The sequence below is a fragment of the Giraffa tippelskirchi genome, chromosome 2 (assembly GCF_054371585.1).
Source record: "Giraffa tippelskirchi isolate mGirTip1 chromosome 2, T2T-mGirTip1v1.2.pri, whole genome shotgun sequence".
In the NCBI taxonomy this organism is placed as follows: Eukaryota; Metazoa; Chordata; class Mammalia; order Artiodactyla; family Giraffidae; genus Giraffa; species Giraffa tippelskirchi.
Genome location: NC_137276.1, coordinates 81,568,163 through 81,589,481, shown reverse-complemented (window position 1 = coordinate 81,589,481; position 21,319 = coordinate 81,568,163). Strand labels below are relative to the sequence as shown.

Genomic DNA, 21,319 nt, shown 5'->3' with positions numbered 1-21,319 from the left:
CAAAGTCAGTTGAATAGGGACCCTGACTACATCTGCTGGGTCTTTTCACCCTTGTGGTATCACACAACCTGGTCGCAGAAGTGATACCCCCATCATGTTCATTGGTTCTGCCCACACTCCAGGGGAGGGAAAATATAGTATAAGATTTTAGAGGGCTTCTCCTGAGGCTCTGTGTCCTTGTTTCACTGTACCCATGGAAGCTCCTCAAAGACCCTCTGTTATTGAATCAGGTCTGCTGCTCGCTGCTTACAATATCAATAGTCACAAATGGTGACAGGAAGGTTGCTTTGAATCAGAATAACTAGCCTTCTGGGAAGATGGTGGACTCAGCAACCCCCAAAAACACCTCTGAAGATCCTGCATGGCAATGAAAGCTTTTAAAGGGAAACCAGGAAGTAATCTCAGTGAATCATTGAGATAGGGGGTCAGAGTCATGGCCATCCCCTACAGTGTGCAGGCTCATTGACTTCTCATGATCTTTCATTAGATACTGCCTTGTTCACACAGTTTATTTGTGAGATTTCTGAAGGGGAAGCTAGGGAAGTGATCTGGTCATCTGTTAATTACTTATTCATTTCTGCTGCTTTGATTTAGGGAAAGAACCAACAAGTTGCAAACTATTGTGTGATGAAAAGATTTGAAAGGTGGGCTAGGGCCGAAAATGAGTCGAGCATGGGGGTGCCTGGTTTAAGGTTAGTGAAGAGACAAAAGAGGGGCCTTCTACAAGCTGCTTACATCTCCCAATACAGGAAAAGTTTTAAAGCCCTTCTCTCCACAAACCCATCAGCTGGAGTTTTTCCTCATGAAACTTCTGAACACCGGGGCTAAAGCCAGCTGTGTGTTTTTTTGCAGTTCTGCCCTGGATGGGCTAAGCTTGGCCTGGACTGTCTGTTCCAGCAATTTCTCTTAACCTGTAGCATTGTTAGACTCGTATTTCACAGTGACCAGCTATTCTTTGCCAAAATGTGCCCCTGTATAGAAGCAAATAAATTAATTTTTGACCTTTTAACTCTCATAACTTTAGCCACTATTTGTCTTAAGGAGAACTGGCTAGTACCAAAATACTCCATCATCTAAGGATGTAGGCCTTTGTCGTCTTTTTCTCAGCCACTTGACAGAATAATTTGGGGACATTTAAGGAAAATTTCAGTTAATGCTAGAAGAATCTCTTTGAATTACCTGGTCCATATAATTGAAACATAATGCTATTAGGACTAGTTTAAATTTCTTAATGAGTCTAATCTCCAATATTATGTCCAGTATATATAATTTAAGGAGAACAGTTGTTCAGGCATAGGTTTGACTTAGTCATGAGCCAGATTGACATACCCAATGCCAAAACATCACTTTTTATTTTTCAGTCTGATCTTTTAAACTTCTGGAACCATATTAATATTCATTTGGAAATTAGATTTTCCAAGCATTCATGAGTAGGATTATTTGAATGCTGGGATTGGGGTTATTTTATTTTATTTTTTCTGAAGAGTGACTTTGGTTTTTTCAGGCAGTGAATCTTGCTGAACTGAAGCTCCAGTTTCTTTCTTTCTTTGGCAGTGGGCTGTTGCTTGTACTGTTTGTGCTCAGTTATTTTGGAGTCTAGCTGCTGGTATTTACTAGGCCTCCCCTGGGTGTGCATAGTATAGTGGTTAACAAGAATTGGCAGATTTCATAAACAGATTTTGTGGCTACTTTTCTCATCCAGGATTTAGCTCGTCTGATTTTTTTGTTTGCTTGTGAGCCCCAAACTGTGTCCTTTGATACCTCAAGTATCAAATAAGACAGCAGCTTTCTTCTGCTTGAGCTCCAAGCAGATTGGACAGGGCATGCCCCTAGGCAAAGGCTACATCTTACAAATCACTTGGGTACTCTTTGTCTTTACAGAGAAGTCTGCTGTTCACTTTCTGCTTTTGGTCTCTCTGAAATGCCTAACAACAGATTCTAAAAAATATTTTTTCCAATTTTCTAACTGTTGTCTATGGGATTATTAGCCTAACTAAACTACAGTCATTTCCCAAAGCCAGAATAACTAAAAAGAAAACGGAATCTAGATGATTTATAAAATATATCAAGGTAATGCTAAAACTAAAGGTCACTAATTTAGATATAGGTTAGCTAATACAGGGTTTAAGGAATCTGACTTCTCACCTAACTTGGACACTTTATTCCTGGTAATACAGACTAGTTTTCTGTTAGATACTTTTACCAGCTGTCATGTTCTTAACATGGTCAGATCATCTAGATTATTTTCACCTGAATGTCTCCTAAACTTGAGCTACAGAAAATGATAGGAAATAAAAGAAGGAAAGGACATGACTGGCTTTTGTTCTTTTAAACAGCAAATAATCAGGTGGTTTTTTGTTTGTTTTTTTTTTTCCCTCTAATGTCACTTTAGCACTTGACTTGAGGATCAGAATAATTACAAAAACATGGTCATCATGAAGTTTTGGAATTAAAAGTTCTAATCCAGAGAGTGATGTGAACCACTTCAGTAAAAAACGAGCACAGCATACCTTTGCGCTTAGTAGCTCCACTTTTTCAAAGCACAATCCACAAGCCTATAAATAGACTACAAGCCAATTTCCTGGGATAAAGGAAAAACAAAAAGCATGTTAGAAGCTCCTTGTTTTATTTTGAGGAGATAATTGCATTGTTATATATTTTCCCTAGAATTTAATTTTTTTATTTAGAGGGTTGATTTAAGTAGATTTGTAGTTTATCTGGTTTGATAGAATGAAATTGGAATGGTTTATTATCTGTTTTATTGCAAATTCTTAGAATAGTGTTGCAGGTTATTTGCATAATGGTTAAATCAACTTAACTCATAATTGCATTCACTTTCTTATATCACCTTGACCCTTTTTGCATTAAGAATCGCAACTCATTTAAGTTTTAATTTTCAATTGTTGACGGAGTGTCCATAATTATTTTGGAGTTGCTAATTATTAGTGTGGTGTAATAATACCACAAGAAATCAAAATTTCTGTTTTACTTGAATTGTTCCTTTTGGTGGTTTAACAGACATAAAATTGACTCCAACCTAGTTTTCAGAAACATTTATATAACTAGTACTGATTTCAAACAATGCTCAAACAGCCAAAGAGATAGACAAAACTTAAAGTAAATTTAACAAGAAAATTAGAACAAGGACAATAAGAAACCACAAATGAAGATACTGTAGCCCAAAGATCATTAGATTTTTTTTCCTATTATTGTAAGAACTATACAAAACGTCAAGACATAATGAGGTTTTGAAGACCAGAATGAAACATGGAAGGGAAAACTGAAGGAAGAAGCATTAAAACAAATAAGGATTGAAAGGAAACATTTAGTTGGTATCAGAGGATTGATTGTTTCTTCCTAGCATAGGGAGCTCTGTAGTCCAAAAACTATATTGAAACTGAATTATACCCTTGATTGTGGTTTGAAAGAAATCATCATTATTCCTAACATCCTCATTAAAACAAAATTCATCATCACCATTATAAGTAACAGCTTCATGGTCAAAATCATGAAAGTTTATTAAAGTGTTTATTTTATCCCAGGTACTGTGCTGAAAGTGTTGCATTCATTATCTCATTTTTTCTGATCCTGTGGGGGAGGTTCTCATGTTAGCTTTATTTACAGATGAGAAAACAGAGGCTTAAAAGGTTTAATTAACTTATCCTAAGGCCTCAGAGGTACTAAATGGCAGAGATTAGGCTCAAAATTGGATTTTCTGTCCCCTCAACCTATACTCTTAGTCATCAATCATAAAAATAATGATCTGGAAAGAATATGAAACCTAAATGACTGATTTTAAGGTCTTCAGTTTGGAGTTTGCCATGAAGCAATATAAAATTTTGTGTTATGGCCAAAATAATTTTCTACCCTTATGAATAATTCAAGAGTATGTTATTTATCTTTGCAATCTCCTACTCAGTTTCCAGTAGAGGTTGAACTGCTACAATAGAACATTTGACCATTACTATTTCAGAGGGCTACATTTTTCAAGGAACATGATTTACAACAAGGCAAAGTTCTTTTGATATTAAATCAGTATTTTTTAAAGTCTTTGCTTATCTTTTTTTTTTTCTCTCTCAGGAAAAATTGGATGTAGGAGTGAGAAAAGAAGTTGATGGCATGGGAACCTCTGAAATAAAATATGGAGACTCAGTATGTTATATACAGCATATCAATACAGGCTTGTGGCTAACTTACCAGTCTGTGGATGTGAAATCGGTGAGAATGGGATCCATACAACGTAAGGTAAGAATGTACAAAAACACAGTCTATGGCAGTCATTCTTAATGACTGAAAAACACAAATGCAAGACCAAAACAAGTAGCTAACACTTTCAGCTACTTGCTATGTTAGTTATTTACATGCTAGAGGTCCAGTCCCACCCTGATAAACTCTGGTGTTTGTATGGTGAGCAATATCTGATGTTGCTTTGCTGTTGTTGCTTTTTTGTTGTTGTTGCTTTTTTGTTGTTGTTTAGTTTCTCAGTCCTGTTTGACTTTTTTCGACCCCATAAACTGTATGGCCTGCCAGGCTCCTCTGTCCATAGGATTCTCCAGGCAAGAATACTGAAGTGGGTTGCCATTTCCTCCTCCAGTAGACCACATTTTGTCAGATCTCTCCACTTTGATCCATCGCTTTTGGGTGTTCCTGCATGGGGTGTGGCTCATAGCTTCACTGAGTTACATAAGCCCCTTCACCACAACAAGGCTATGAACCGTGAAAGGGTTGAAATTTTAGTTTTCTTGTGTTTTTCATTATCACACCCAAGTCACATTTATCTCAGCTTGCTGTCATTTCATCTATTCTGGTTGTTCATCTCAGGATGACTTCTTATTGTGAATTTTCACTCCTCTTTCACTGAAGTTATGCCCTCTTGCATCCTGTAGACAATTAAACTAGTTTATATACTTAAATAATATTCTGCTCTTCTATTTTATCTGACTTTAATAAAATTAGATATGATTGCTAAATTTTATCAATTGAAGGGAGATAAAAATCATGTTTTAGTGTCTTTTACTTTGTTGATAAATAAGTTAATAGACATCACAATATTTGAGAATCCTTATATTCATAGACTAAAGCCAGTTTGGCCTAGTTTATTCTTCTTAAATCTTATTGGTTTCTACTTATATTTTATTTTAGAACTTACCTAGAATTGCCACATATATTCATTTGATAAATTTCTGCATTAATTTTTCTTTGTTTATGGATATTGAAATTTGAAATTCATACAGTTTTCAAATTTTGTGAAGTATTCTTTCCTTTGTCTTTTTTCAACCATTAGAAAATGTAGACCATTCATAGGTGACAGACTATGTAAAGATAGACAGCAGTCATTGTTCACTTACTAGTCTACTATTAAAAGAGTACGTTTTCTTTGAAGGTTCATTAGAGCTCACTTGTGAAATTGTCTAGTCCTATGAAATAGATGGGGAAACAGTGGAAACAGTGTCAGACTTTATTTTTTTGGGTTCCAAAATCACTGCTGATGGTGATTGCAGCCATGAAATTAAAAGACACTTACTCCTTGGAAGGAAGGTTATGGCCAACCTAGATAGCATATTGAAAAGCACAGACATTACTTTGCCAACAAATGTCCGTCTAGTCAAGGCTATGGTTTTTCCAGTGGTCATGTATGGATGTGAGAGTTGGACAGTGAAGAAAGCTGAGCACCGCAGAATTGATGCTTTTGAACTGTGGTGTTGGAGAAGACTCTTGAGAGTCCCTTGGACTGCAAGGAGATCCAACCAGTCCATCCTAAAGGAGATCAGTCCTGGGTGTTCATTGGAAGGACTGATGTTGAAGCTGAAACTCTAATACTTTGGCCACCTCATGTGAAGAGTTGACTCATTGGAAAAGACCTTAATGCTGGGAAGGATTCGGGGCAGGAGGAGAAGGGGATGACAGAGGATAAGATGGTTGGATGGCATCACTGACTCGATGGACATGGATTTGGGTAGACCCTGGGAGTTGGTGATGGACAGGGAGGCCTGGTGTGCTGCGATTCATGGGGTCGCAAAGAGTCAGACATGACTGAGCAACTGAACTGAACTGATGATCTTTTAAATATAAGATCTTAAATTTCCTTTCCAATCTCTGTTAAATAAGTTGATATCATCAAATTTTCTATGTTAAGGAGATTCATGATTTTTTTAATTTGCTAGAAAGTCATCCATGTCCTCTGGGATAGTCAGTTATGTTCTTAAAAAAAAAAAATTGGAGGGGGGCATTAGGTTTCATACAGCATTGATTTATTATATTTTATAATTTTAATGTCGTTTGTATCTTATATCATATTTCCTGTGTTTCTTTCTTTCAATTTTATCTTTGGCCTGCTTTGTGAGAGGTTAATCTCTTTCATTTATCTTCTCAAAAAATAAACATCTGTGGTTTATTCATCCTTATCTACTATATCATTTTCTTTCTAGTTCATTAAATTCTCTTTTTATCTTAATTAATTCATCTTTTCAATTTTGTTTTTGTTTTTTAGAGTCTTAAAATGAATAATACATTGCTTCATTATGGTCATTTTTTTCTTTATCAGTAGTGAATGCATTTAAAGCTTTGGGATTGACTTTGGGACTTCCCTGATGGTCCAGTGGTTAAGACTCCCAGTTTCCACTGTAGGGGACAAAGATTCAATCTCTGGTAGAAGACATCACAATATTTAAGAATCCTTATATTCATAGACTAAACCCAGTTTGGTTTAGTCTAAGATCCCAGGTGTTCTGTGGAGTGACAAATAGAAAAAATTTTGAATAGAAAAAAAGACTTTGCGTCTCTGTCTCATTTTTTTTGGTATAGGGAAAATCCTCTTTACATTGCTTTTTAGATAGTTTGTGATATTAGTTCTAGTTGCTAATTTTAGTTCAGTTTATCTGGTTAAATATTCTGAAGACATCTTGCTGTTGGTGTTGAGTGAAGGGAGTTAGACACAAATGGTTCCACTTACATATAGTACACAAGTGATCTTTGCTGTTGAAAGTCCTGAAGATGGGAAATACCTTGGAGAACAGGGACAGAAAGTGAGCACCAGGGGAGGCTTTAAGGTGCCGTAACATTCTCTTTCTTGATTGGGTGTTCCACAGTTGTTTCACTTTGTAAAATTCATTCAGCTGTTCAATTATCTCTTTATGTTGTATATTCAGAAATATAAAGCCTAACAAAAGAAGCAATACAATAAAATACAGTTTTTAAAAGAACTGAGATACCTTAGAAGCATTGCTCAGTGCTTATAAATTAACACTGCTATGTTCAGAATTACTGTATAACTGGTGCCCCATGTAATGTTTTCCTTTGCTTCATTGTTCAGAGTTTATTTAGACTGTGAATGAATTACTGAATATAGATATCGGAAAGCACTCTAATATTTGTTTTTCAAATCAATACATTTATTGATTGTGCTTTAAAGCAACAGCTGAATAAATATATTGAAGGATGAATTTGTACAGGGACCTGTACATATCACTTTACCTGACCATGACTGCGTATAGCCTATTTCACCTGTCTTTAGACTCTGTTTGTTGTCATGGCTCACCTTTTTGAGTGCACATCTTCCTAACACCCATTTGAAAAAAGGATGTTGGGAGTAATGAAGTTATTTTTGCTTTCATGCAGGCTATTATGCATCATGAAGGACACATGGATGATGGCCTAAATTTATCCAGATCTCAGCATGAAGAATCACGGACAGCACGTGTCATCCGGAGCACAGTCTTCCTTTTTAATAGATTTATTAGGTACATTTTCCTTCTTTGTTGTGGTTGCTTGATATTTTATTTCAATTTTGTTTTCAGATTACAAATAAACAATTCTAAAACATATTATGTTGGTAAATCTCATACAGTTTGGCAGTTCTGCCGAACACATTAGGAAATGCTAGTTAGATGATTTTGTGTTTTTCTTTTTTAAGTTGGAATATAGTTGATTTACAATGTGTTAGTTTCAGGTATACAGCAAAGTTACTTAGTTATACATATTCATATATCTGTGCTTTTTCAAATTCTGTTCCCTTATAGATTATTATAGATTATTGAGTATATTTTCTTTAAATGATTTTTTAAGAAATGACTGTGGTATTAGGAATTGTATGTGTAACTTATAATTGTTAACTTATGTGAGAATTATTCTGTAACATACCCTTGTGGTAGCTCTTTCACACTGAGGGTGGTACTGCCTAGATACTTTGTGAATTTTGAATTTTTTTTTTTAAAGTGATAATTGTAATAGATAAGTTTTCCCACGTAATAATGGAAATAATTGCATATCTACAAAACTAAGTCTAACTTGTGTCCAAAGTGTTTTCTGGGAACCTTATACCAATATATACTCTGGTTGATGATAGGTATTATATATGTTTTTACACTTGCCAATTTAAAGATGAGAAAAACTGACATATATGTGTATATGCTCTTCCCAGGTGTCATAGGTGGTAAAGAACCCACCTGCTGATGCAGGAGACATAAGAGATACAGATTCGTTCCCTGGGTAGGAAAGATCCCTGGAGGAGGAAATGGCAAGCCATTCCAGTTCTTATGTGGAGAATCCCCATGGACAGAGGAGCCTGGAGGGCTACAGTCCATAGGATCGCAGAGTCAGACATGACTGAAGCAACTGAACATGCATGCATGCATGTATATATTTATAGTATATACATAATTATTTGTTACTGTTTAGTCACTCAGTCATGTCTGACTCTTTAAGACCCCGTGGACTGCAGCCTACCAGGCTCCTCTGTCCATGGATTTCCCAGGCAAGAATACTGGAGAGGGTTGCCATTTCCTTCTTCACATATATATTTATAATGATATTTAGTTTTTTTAAAATTTGCACATCAGTGTGAATTGTTAAAAAAACCAATGAGTATATCTCATATTTTTTGGCTAGATTTCTTCATTTATTTTGTCTTTGGGATTTTCCCTATTATTTGGTAATATTTATATTAGGCCATTATGAGCTTTTTCTATGTTAGAAATATCAATTTCCTATATAAATTGTAAATATTCCCCCATTTTTTTGGTTTGGAAAAGATCTTAAAGTGTTTTTTTCCATCATGGTTTGCTCAATAAATCATGTCTTGGTTTTACAGCATATAAAAGACCTTTACCACCTAAGATTATATGAATGTTAATTCTTCTCTGCTTCTTTTATAAACCATTTCAGTGTGTGTGCATTTCTGTGCATGCTGCATGAAATCAAAACATGTGCACAGCATTCAACTTCATCATATCCTTAGTATTTATCTCAATTCTCTGTCTCATATAAATCCTAACCCTTTTCAGATGGAGTAATGCTTGCTGGAGTAGGCATCATCAGATTCTTATTTTTTATAACATTTTAACTGTGAAATTGTAACTTATTTAGGATCAATTCAACTTAGACTTTTTCCATCTTGTCCTTTCCATAGTTCTTCTTTACTACTGCCCAATCAGTTTTATTGAGGAAAATAACCATAAATCTTTAAAATAGCCTATTTTCTGTGTAGTCTATCCATCATTACTAACTTCTTCAACTATAGAAGTTTTTATTACAGTGTGACTTGTGTGGAGTTTTTAGAGGCACTGGTGAGATTCCATTTGGCAAGAAAGAGCTAGCTTAATAACAGAAAAAAATTATTTGTTTTGAAGTATATTTTGTCAGAAAGATACTATATCAGTGTTTAGACTTAATATAGTGATGCTATGCCTTAAGTGACGTTTTCTATGTTGATCAAGATATGATAATTCATCTTGAATGTGATTGACTTTCACACATTTGCTCTTTGCTCAAGAGTACTCATATTTTTTTTTTTAAAAAAAGAATGTGTGATTTGGAAGATTAATTTTAGAATCTTAATTCTTGCTTAATTGGTTAGAGAACCAAACATGGGAAATTTGGGTTCTGTGGCAAAAGTACATACGAAGTATTTGCTGCTTCATAATAAAATTTAATTTTTATTTGGGTTTTTTGAATGAAATTCATTCATTATACTTCTCTTGATAAAATAGTTATATAACCCATATTTAACTTTAGATAGCTCTTTATATCCAAGGATTTTGCATCTATAGATTCAACCAACCATGGATCAAAAATATTAGGAAAAAATTCCAGAGTGTTTCAAAAAGCAAAACTTGAATCTGAAGCATGGTGGCAACTATTTGCATAGCATTTGTATTGTATTTACAACTATTTACATAGTATTATGTAGGTAATCAAGAGATGATTTAAAGTATACAGAAGAATATTAGTAGGTTATATGAAAGTGAAATTTCACTTGTATGTGGAATCTTTTTTTTTTTAAGATACAAATATGCTTAATATCCAAACAGAAATAGATCCATAGACATAGAAACAAACTTACCACCACCAAAAGTGAAAGAGGACAGGAACAATTAACTAGGAGTTTGGGATTAACAAAAACACACTATTTAAGATAGTTAATGAGGTGGGACCTGCTGGATAGTTCAGGGGACTATATTCAATATTTTTTAGTAATAATTATGTGTGTGTGTGTGTGTGCACATGCGTGCCCCCACATGCTCAGTCGCTTAGTCATGTCTGACTCTTTGTGACCCCATGGACTGTAGCCTACTAGGCTCCTCTGTCTATTGGAATCTCCAGTCAAGAACACTGAAGCTGGTAACCATTTCCTTCTCTAGGGGATCTTCCCAATGCAGGGATTGAACCTGGGGCTCCTGCACTGCAGGTGGATTCTTATCTTCTGAGCCATCAGGAAACCCATACTATACCATTATTATATAAGGGACTTGAGCATACATTTTGATATCTGAGGGAGGGATAATCATTTACAAAGGTTATCTGATTCCCAGTCTGATCTGTAATCCTTCTATTTTTTGCTTCCCTTGGATATAATTTGCTCTTCTTTGTTTGGTTTCAGAAGATGAAGGCTGATATCACTGAGACCTTTCCTGTGTCCTTTAAGCTAAAATATCTGTCCTTAGTGTCTCCTGTCAGTTTATGTTGTGCTGTGTTTAATTTTTCTTTTAATTGCTTCTTTGACCAATAGGTCATTTAGTATTCAAATATTTGTGTTGTGCCTAGTTGCTCAGTCATGTCTAACTCTTTGCGACCCCGTGGACTGTAGCCTGCCAGCCTCCTGTGTCCATGGGGATTCTCCAGGCAAGAATACTAAAGTGGGTTGCCATGCCTTCCTCTTCTGCATATTTGGGATTTTCCAAAGATCCTTCTGTTACTGATCTCTAATTTAATAATCTTTGAGGTCAGAAAACTTACTTAAAAGACTGAGTGCTTTTAAATTTATCCAGATGTGACTTATGGCCCAGGAAGTTTCAAAAAGCAAAACTTGAATTTGCTGCATGCTGGGAGCTATTTACATAGTATTTACATTGTAATGTCTATCTTAAGTAATCTAGAGATGGTATAGGTACACTGGAGGATGTGCATAGGTTGATGCAGAGGCAGGCATGACTACTCCAAGTCAATCTGAAAAAATTATATCCCTCACTGTCACTGAACCAGGAACAGTGTTATAACTCAGTCTAAGAATGGATCCCTCTTTTGTTAGCTTTATAACCAAGATCATACGAATCAACTCAGTCACAAGCCCTTTCAGACATTTTCATAATGTTTGCTGTTAGTTGCTCTCTGAGGAAATGTTCGATCTTGCTAAGTATTCTGTGTGCACTGGGAAATAAATGTTCCAAGTGCCGATTCTCCTTTTATTGAGTCGAGTACTAACAAGTGTCCATTTGATCTAGTTGGCTGATAGTGTTGTTTAGATTGTCTGTTTCCTTACTGATTTTCAGTCTGTATGTTCTATTCATTATTGAGAGAAGGATATTGAAATTTCTGACTATAATTGGATCTCTCTACTTCTCCCTGGCAGTTCTGTTTTTTTTTTCCTTCGTGTATTTTGAAGCTCTGTTGTTAGATTCATAAAAATTTAGGCTATAATAAACTGGCCCCTTTATTATGAAATTACCTTTTTAAAATCCCTGCTATTTGCTATGACATCAAATTTGTATGATGTCAATATTGAACTCCTGCTTTCTTGCTTTTCTTGGTGTTAGCATTGTATATTTTTTAAATAACTTTTAACTTATTTGTGTCTTTAAAGGGCATTTCTTTTATGCAGTATGTAGTTAGGTCTTAAATTATTATCCACTTTGACAATCACTTCCTTTTAACTGTAAAATTTAGTCCCTTTATATTCATATGATTATTGATATATAGTTTTGTCTGCCATCTTATTATTCCTTTTGTATTTGTCCTATGTGGTCTTTGTCCCTTTTCCTTCTTTTTCTGCCTTCTTTGTGTTGATTGAATATTTTCTGCAATTCTATCTTAATCTTGTTTTTGTTGGTTTATTAGTTATAATTTTTTGTCGTTTTCATGGTTGCTTAAGATTTTTAGCATACATCATTAACTTGTAATTTCAAGTCATTTTATCTCTATGAATAATATAAGAACATTTCAATAGAATATTTCTCTCTCAGTCTTTGTCATGTTTTTGTCATACATTTGGCTTTTATTGATATTATAAACTCCAAACTACATTTTTTATAATTTGTATTTAAGGTTAGATTTTTTAAAGAGATTTAAATACTGAGAAAAACATTTAACATTTTGTGCCCAGAGTTACCATTTCAGTTGTTTTCATCTTCATTATTTTATTGAGGATTTGTACTTCCTTTAGGTAGTTTATCTTTATTCTCAAAGTTCTTCTTTTTACATTTCTTATGGTGCAGGTCAGTTGGAGATGAGCACTTGGCCACTGTACTTATTTCTGAAATGTTCTTATTTTACCTTCATTTTAAGTGATTTTTTTCCCTGGGTGTAATAGTCTCAGCTGAGTTTTTTTGGTTCATTGATTTTTCTTTTTACTGATGATTATCTTTTATGCTTTATATATCTGGTCATTTTTGTTTGGTTGCCAGACATTGTAAATTTGTTGAGTACTGTATATTTTTGTCTTCCTGTCAATGTTTTTAAGATTTTTCTGGGAGGCAGTTAAGTTACTCAGTCAAGTTTGATTCTTCTGGAATTTGCTTTTCAAATTTTGGGGGTGGGAGCAGAGCAGGGTTGAATCTAGGGCTAGTTATTCTCTGCTATTGACGCAAGCCTATCTGTATCCTCAACTTGGTGCCCCATGAATTATGAAGACTTCTAGTCTGGCTGATGGAAGGAGGTTGACTTTAGAACCTGTGTAAGGGTTGAATAGTAGCATTCCCTGCTGGAGGCAGTTTTCTCATGTGTACATGTTGATCAGTAGTTGGCTGAATATTTGAAAGGGATCCTCTTCAGTTCTCTAGAGTCCACTCTTGTATAGCTATCTCCTCTCTGGTACTGTTTCCTGCAAACTCTAGCACTCTTGGTATTCCAGACTCTCAGCAATGTCTCCTCAACTCAGTGAGTCTTCTGTGCCTCACTTGGGTTCCCTTACCTACCTACATCAAAGCTTAGAAATTCTTCTAAGGCAAACTGGAACAATTGTACAGCTCACTTTGGTTGTTAACCTATCTATCCTTTGTATCTTGATGTTCAGTGTCTTGAAATGTGTTCTTCCCCAAATATTTTGTCTGGTATTTTTTGGGGGATGGAGGGAGGGAGGAATTGTTTCAGAAGAGAGTAAATGCTGTCCCTGTTCACTTTATCTTGTCCAAAAGTAATTAAAAAGCTGACACATATACTTCTTACTTCATGATGAGATTCCATGTTTCCTCTGACAAATGTAGTCTAATCTTTTCTACTTCTATGTTTATATTTATTCTCCTTTTGATTTCTCACCACAAGCCTCTAACTAAGCTGCTGTCTTTTCCTGAGTTACCCAGCATCTCCTTTTAAAATCTCTCTCTCTACTGTAATCATGCAACAGATGCCATGGATGAACATAATGAGTCTGTTTCCCCTTTTTTTTACACTTACCTAACCTTAATTGTGTATTCATTTTTTAAAAAATTAAAATTTAACTTAGCTTCATTTTTTTCTCTTCGGGTATACTTACCTGCTGGTTATATATTGTTCATCATGTCTATATATGTGTATCTGTATATATAGATTTATTTATGTGCTTGTTAATATTACTGAATTATTTGAATTCCTGAATTTATATAGCTTTAATGTAGCCTGATATAATTTAATATAGCTTCTTTAATATCCCTTAGAAACTGAAAAATTTTACATGATTATAGAAATTGTAAAGGGTATGTTAAGTAACGTAATTTGATCCTTCTATCACGTTCGTAAAATCACTAAAAGTATTTAAAACCTCAATATCTTTACAATATTCAGGTATTTTTCAAGGTGATTTTTTAGATATTCATTTTATTAATGTAGATTTATATACTATTAAAAGCCTTATTTAAAATATGTAAACTCAGACCTTTTTTATTTCATAGGGTGAAAGTCAAAATCTATTTTGTGTTTATACATTTGTATTTTTCTTATGTAGTTTATTTTCTGTGACCATTCTGGTCTCTGTCACCAAGGTTAGGGTAGTGGTCGTGGAGTGTGTGTGAGGGTGTATGTGTTTGCATTTGTTACTGTGTGTAGGGGAATGTATTCTATCCTTCTGGACTATTTTTTTTTTAAGTGTATTAATTCCTTGTAGGTGTATATTAATAAATGTATTCCTGAAGTAACTGGGACAAGGGGTAAATCTATTTGTAATATGGTTTAATCTTTAAGTTATGAAATGTATGGACAGAATTCATAACTTTAATTTTTGTTTTGACATAGTGTGATTCTACCACCTTTGGTTTCCCCTAGGTTTTTTTTTTTTTTTTCATTTTTTTGTCCTTGATAAATTAAGGTGAAAAACATCCTTATATTGGATAGAATTTCTAAAACTTTGCATCATTAACAATTTTAAGAGTCTTGGACAGCATTTTCTGACAAGTTTCTCCTAGAAAGCAATTAAATGATTACATTTTTTGTAGCAGATATATTCAACCTAATAATCTAAAAATTAACATTTACTATTATTTCCCTTCAAATTTCCCTTGAAAATGTAGATATTATATTTGAGTTATTTTTGAATTTTATTTACCTTTGTAGGTGAGATTTGAATTTAATTTTGTTATATTTATCATTCAACTAGAAGTAATTGGTTAAAATGTTTAAAACAGCAATATTTCATTGTATATAAGTGTTCATTTAAAAAGGGAGAAATAATTTTCTCCTGCCAAGTCATTTCTGTTGGTTTTTGAGCATAGAAAGAACTTACAGAGATAACAAGATGAGGTAATATATGAATTTCATTGATGTATCTAATTTGGAAGTTCAGGTAGAAACTTTAGGCTAGTCATGCAGTTTAACTATTTCAGCTATTTATAAGGTTGAAGTCAAATATTCCAAAATTATTAGTAATATTTAGGGTAAATGATGATATATTTAAAATTTTGTTTTTGAGCATCATAAGTTCAAATTTTTCATTTAAAATATTCTTTTTCTTTTTTTTAAGGAGCTCATGATCTGAGTCATAGTTCCAGATCTTGTTTTTACTGACTGTATAGAGATTCTTCATCTTTGGTTACAAAGGTGCTCCTTATTAAAAAATTCAGGCTTAAATTGAAGAAAAGTAGGGAACACTACTAGGCCATTCAGGTATGACCTAAATCAAATCCCTTATGATTATACAGTGGAGGTGATGAACAGATTCAAGGGATTAGATCTTGTAGACAGAGTGTCTGAAGAACTGTGAACAGGGGTTCTTAACCTTGTATAGGAGGCAGTGACCAAAATCATCTCAAAGAAAAAGAAACCCAGGAAGGCAAAGTGGTTGTCAGAGGAGGCTTCACAAATAGCTGAGCAATGAAGAGAAGCAAAAGACAACTAAGAAAAGGAAAGATATACCTATTTGAATGCAGAGTTCCAGGGGATAGCAAGGAGAGATAAAAAGTCCTTCTTAAGTGAACAATGCAAAGAAATAGAGGAAAACAATACAGTGAGAAAGACTAGAGACCTCTTCAAGAAAATTGGAGATATCAAGGGAATATTTCATGCAAGGATGGGCACAATAAAGGGCAGTAATGGTGAGCTAACAGAAGTAAAAGAGGTTAAGAAGAATTGGCAAAAATATATAGAACTATACTAAAAAGATCTTAATGACCCAGAAAACCACGATGGTGTGGTCACTCAATTAGAGCCAGACATCCTGAATTGCGAAGTCAAGTGGGCCGAGCCAGACATCCTGGATTGTAAAGTCAAGTGGGCCTTAGGAAGCATTACTACAACCAAAGCTAGCACAGGTGATGAATTTCTAGATGAGCTATTTAAAATCCTAAAGGATGATGCTATTAAAGTGCTGCGTTCAACATGTCAGCAAATTTGGAAAACAGCAGTGGACACAGGATTGGAAAAGGTCACTTTTAATTCCATTCCCAAAGAAAGGTAATGTCAAAGAGTGTTCAAACTACCATACAATTGCACTCATTTCACATGCTAGCAAGATTATACTCAAAATCCTTCAAGCAAGTCTTCAGCAGTATGTGAACTGAGAACTTTCAGATGTACAAACTGGTTTTCAAATAGCTAGAGGAACCAGAGATCAAATTGCCAATATTTGTTGTATCACTGAGAAAGCAAGGGGATTCCAGAAAAACACTACTTCGGCTTCATTGACTTTGTTAAAGCCTTTGACTGTGTGAATCACAACAAACTGTGGAAAATTCTTAAAGATGGGAGTATCAGACCCCACCTTACTTGTCTTCTGAGAAACCTGTATATGGGTCAAGATACAACAGTTAGAACCAGACATGAACTACTAAGTGGTTCAAAACTGAGAAAACAGTACAACGAAGCAGTATATTGTTACCTTGCTTATTTAATTTATATGCAGAGTATATCATGCGAAATGCTGGATTGGATGAATCACAAGCAGGACTCAAGATTGACAGGAGAAATATCGACAACCTCAGATATGCAGATGATACCACTCCAATGGCAGAAAGTGAAGAGGGACAAAGAACCCCTTGATGAGGGTGAAAGAGGACAGTGAAAAAGCTGGCTTGAAACTCAGCATTCAGAAAACTTAAGATCAGATATCTGGTCCCATCACTTCATGGCAAATGGAAAAAAGTTGCAGCAGTGACATATTTTATTTGTGGGGGGGCTCCTAAATCACTGTGGAAGGTGACTGTAGCTGTGAAAGTAAAAGCCATTTGCTTCTTGGAAGGAAAGCAATGACAAACTTGGACAGTTTATTAAAAAGCAGAGACATCACTTTGCCCACAAATGTCCCTATAGTCATAGCTATGGTTTTTCCAGTAGTCATGTAAGGATGTGAGAGTTGGATTGTGAAGAAGGCTGAGTTGCCAAAGAATTGATGCTTTCGAACTGTGATGCTGGAGAAGACTCTTGAGAGTCCCTTGGACTCCTAGGAGATCAAACCAGTCATTGCAAAAGGAAATCAACCCTGAATATTTATTGGAAAGATTGATGGTAAAGCTGAAGCTTTAATACTTAGGCCACCTGATGTGAAGAGCTGACTCATTGGCAAAGACCCTAATGATTGAAAGATTGAAGACAAAAAGGAGAAAGGGGAGGCAGAGGATAAGATGGTTATATACCATCACTGACTAAATGGACATGAATTTGAGCAAACCATGGAAGATAGTGGCAATTCTGCGTGGCTCAGGGGGTAAAGAATCTGCCTGCCAATGTAGGAGACCCAGGTTGAAATCCTGAGTCAGAAGATCCCATGGAGACGGAAATGGCTACCCACCACAGTATTCTTGCCTATAGACTCCTATGGACAGAGGAGCCTGGTAGGCTATAGTCCATGGGGTTGCAAACAATTGGACATGACTTAGTGACCAACACTTTCACTTTGGGAAATAGTGGAGGATAGAGGAGCCAGGCGTGCTATAGTCAGTGAGGTCGCTAGGAGTCAGACACGACTTAGTGACTGAACAACAACAATCTTTTTTTAATATGAATTGCAGTACAGTCAGATAACTCAAAAGACACATTTCCTTGGAATAAAATATTGTCTTACAGTTTTGCTAATGCAGAGGGCAGGAAAGGAAGTGTAATATTTTTGTGCATCAAGTTTTGTCATGACCAATATGAATATTGCTGTATCAACTATAGTATAGGCATTCTCCCGTTCTTTATGCTATCTGTTGAGTATTCTTTTACTTAGCTTTTTATTTTGAAATACTTTTTATTTACAAACACTGTTGTTTAAAATTCTTTTAAGATACATACACAGCTACGAGTTTTAAATTCAGAGTCTCAAAGCACAGAAAATTATCACATTTAAATTGCAGTCATATTTTTTTCGAAGTCTAGAAAATGCAACTTGATGCTGTTTCTTATCCTACTTTTTAAATACATCTCTTTCACACAATGGAAAAGCATGTTAATATTTTGTTTTCTGATTAATGAGTGAATTTTCTAATTTTTTATTATGGGGATAAATTTTAAATTGGCAGAAATTGGGCAGGATGACAGTGAGTATTAGTGATGGGATAGCAGTAAACAGTTCCTACGTCAAAAACAAGTAAATTTCAGAATTAAAAACCAGGGAAATTGCATCTCAATCCTTAAAGTATGTAGTGCTTTAAAATGAAAATCAACTGGTTTCTGATTATTTAGACCATGGTTTTGTAGGTATGAGTTCTCCAGATCCTTTGGGTTTTCTTCTAGATGAGTTTTTCTTCTAGGTGAGTTTTTCTTGATACTGGTGCCTGTAACATAGCATTATATATGCTTGATAGAATATAACATTTCTACTTTAAAAATATTCATTATTTTTGTTTGAGGAAAACTTAGGCCTTTCTAGGGCTTCCCTGGTAGCTCAGACGGTGAAGAATCCACCTGCAATGTGGGAGACCTGGGTTTGGTTCCTGGGTTGGGAAGATCCCATGGAGGTGGGCATGGCACCCACTCCAGTATTCTTGCCTGAAGAATTCCATGGACAGAGGAGCCTGGCGGGCTACAGACCATGGGGTCTCAAAAGAGTCAGACATGATGGCGACTAAGCAGAGCACAGGGCCTTTCTTATTGCTCCTTTTACAGGCGTATAGGGAGAGAAAGTAAACCTGTCAATCATCTATAGACTGAAAAGGAATAAAATTGTGGTTCACTGATGTGGAGAAATATTTGTTATTTATTTTAGGGGCCTTGATGCTCTCAGCAAAAAGGTGAAGGCTTCCACAGTAGACTTACCAATAGAGTCTGTAAGTTTGAGTCTGCAGGACCTTATTGGCTACTTCCACCCACCAGATGAGCATTTAGAGCATGAAGATAAACAGAACAGATTACGAGCTCTGAAGAATAGGCAGAATCTCTTCCAGGAAGAGGTGAGTTTCTACCAACACTCATTTCTTTCATCATCTTGGGAAAACAACTGGGTGGGGGACATTCTCTATCTGTTTGACTATCTGCATATTGAGATACATATGAGCAGGTGTGCTACTGTACAAGGGAAGAAGAGAATCAGGCCTTGGAGGAATCCTGCAATGGTTTTTATTACTCTCTTAATAAGTATTAATTTTAAAAGATGACACTCTTCACTCCTCTGGCAAAAGATATTTTTATTTCACTGTCTGCTCAGCCTTCACTCTGATCATTGTTGTGCTGTAGTTTGCTTTATGGTCATCATATAAAAAGAGACTCTCAAAGTGTCTAAGTGAACACAGACTTTGGAAAGTACAGGGGTTTTCACACTGTTCAGCGGGTTCATTGGGGCGCCTCGGAAATGCTTCAGGACTCACTGGAGCTTTGTATTGGGGATGGAAGCTGTCTGGGAGAGGGCCACCTGGGGAGGCCGGCTCTAGGCTCCCTGCTCAGACAGAGAAATCCCTCTTTTTCTTTTTTGTATGTGTTAAGATTCTATATATGATTATATTTTACAGAAGTTCCACTGCTAAAAAGAACTCAAGCCATAATTTATAGGCAGAGGAACAGAAGGACCATGTGATGTATCTAATGGTCCTAATGCTAATGTTAGAACTAGTATTCAAGAATTTCAGTGGGAGGGTGTCAGAGTTGAGCTGGCAGATCAGGCCACATCAGCCTCTGTTCCCTTTCTTCTCAGCTCTCCCTGTACTAATGGACTATGTGGATTAGTGCATTTTTCTGAGTAAAAGTAACTAAGAAAAAAAAAAAAGATTAGTGGACGTTACTGAGTTCCCCTAGTCCCCAAGTCTATATTCTTCTAGTTTTAAAGCTGTTTCCTAATTTTCCATCAAAAGCCATTGAAACTGATAACTAATTTTTGAGAATTTTTTTTCACTGTGTACAAAAGAAATAACCCATCTAGAGACCATAATGGCAAGAAAGCACAGGAAATGTCAATATAAACCTATAGTAGCAACATGGAATAGTTGCCTGGGATTATTTATTTTTGTACATGCCAAACTGCTGGGCATACTACACTTATTTTATATCTAGAAGAACTAGAATGAAATACTGAGCTGTGAAAATTTAAAATATTGATTTGGTTTAGTGTATTTTTTTTTCAGTTTCTCATATAACACACTCTGGATGGGAACCTAGAAGTGTTCTTAGGGCCATAGTGCCTCTTAAATTCTTTGTGTGAAGTAAGTTAACTTGTCAACTCCTTATACCTTTTCCATTCATGTGCTTTGCCTCATTTTGACAATCTTGATCTAGAAATAATAATGAAAGTATAATTTGAAATGTAGATAGCTTCTTACCAATTTTCTATAATGAATTTTTGATTTGCCTTAAATATCTTTCTGTGAGCTTTCCTGTATTTAGTACATCTTCAGTTTACTATTAAAAAGTGATGATGGTGATGGTCGTGGTAGTGGTGGTTGTGATTATATCTTCCCTAAGAGTAAGGATCTCCTCTCATGCTTATGTAGGTGAGGAGAAAAATCATTTTCTTCTGCTCAGCTTCATTGGTTGGGGCCCTGCAGGTTACACTAACAAAAGATAGATGTACAAAGTGAAGAACAAATAGAAGATTACTAATGTATGCACTGTGTGTGTACATGGGAGTACTCAGTGATGAGTACCTCCAAATATTACCAACCATAGTTGTTGGCCTTCTCTAATCAGCAGAAATTGATCAGAGGCCAAACAGGGAATTCAGGCAAGGCTTTATTGGGGTCCCTGCTGTAGCACAGGGGAAGGGAGAACAAGCAGCAGATTCCTTTGCTTCCTCACTCCATCAAGGAGGGGGACAACCTGATTCCTTACATGGGGCGAGGTAGCTTTGTGTCCAGGAGTCAGGTAGAAGAGTTGGCTTAGATGGTTTGCCCACCTCTTAAGTGATATTGTGTGTAGGGGACATGTGTAGTACCTTGATTTTGCTTCAGGCTCTTCAAAAGTGGCAGTTGAGTTTTTTCGGTCTCTTTGTATCTTTCGTCCAGAACTTGTCCTGTCT

General features: G+C 35.6%; 1 protein-coding gene across 1 annotated transcript in view; it reads left to right on the top strand.

Annotated features, from left to right (window-relative positions):
* RYR2 (ryanodine receptor 2) overlaps window positions 1–21,319 on the top strand; it is an 849,571-nt gene that overhangs the window by 405,082 nt on the left and 423,170 nt on the right. Inside the window, exons 13-15 of the mRNA XM_081569302.1 lie at window positions 4,081–4,245; window positions 7,618–7,739; window positions 19,082–19,265. Coding sequence (XP_081425428.1) covers window positions 4,081–4,245; window positions 7,618–7,739; window positions 19,082–19,265 — 471 coding nt within the window. The remainder of the gene's footprint in view (window positions 1–4,080; window positions 4,246–7,617; window positions 7,740–19,081; window positions 19,266–21,319) is intronic.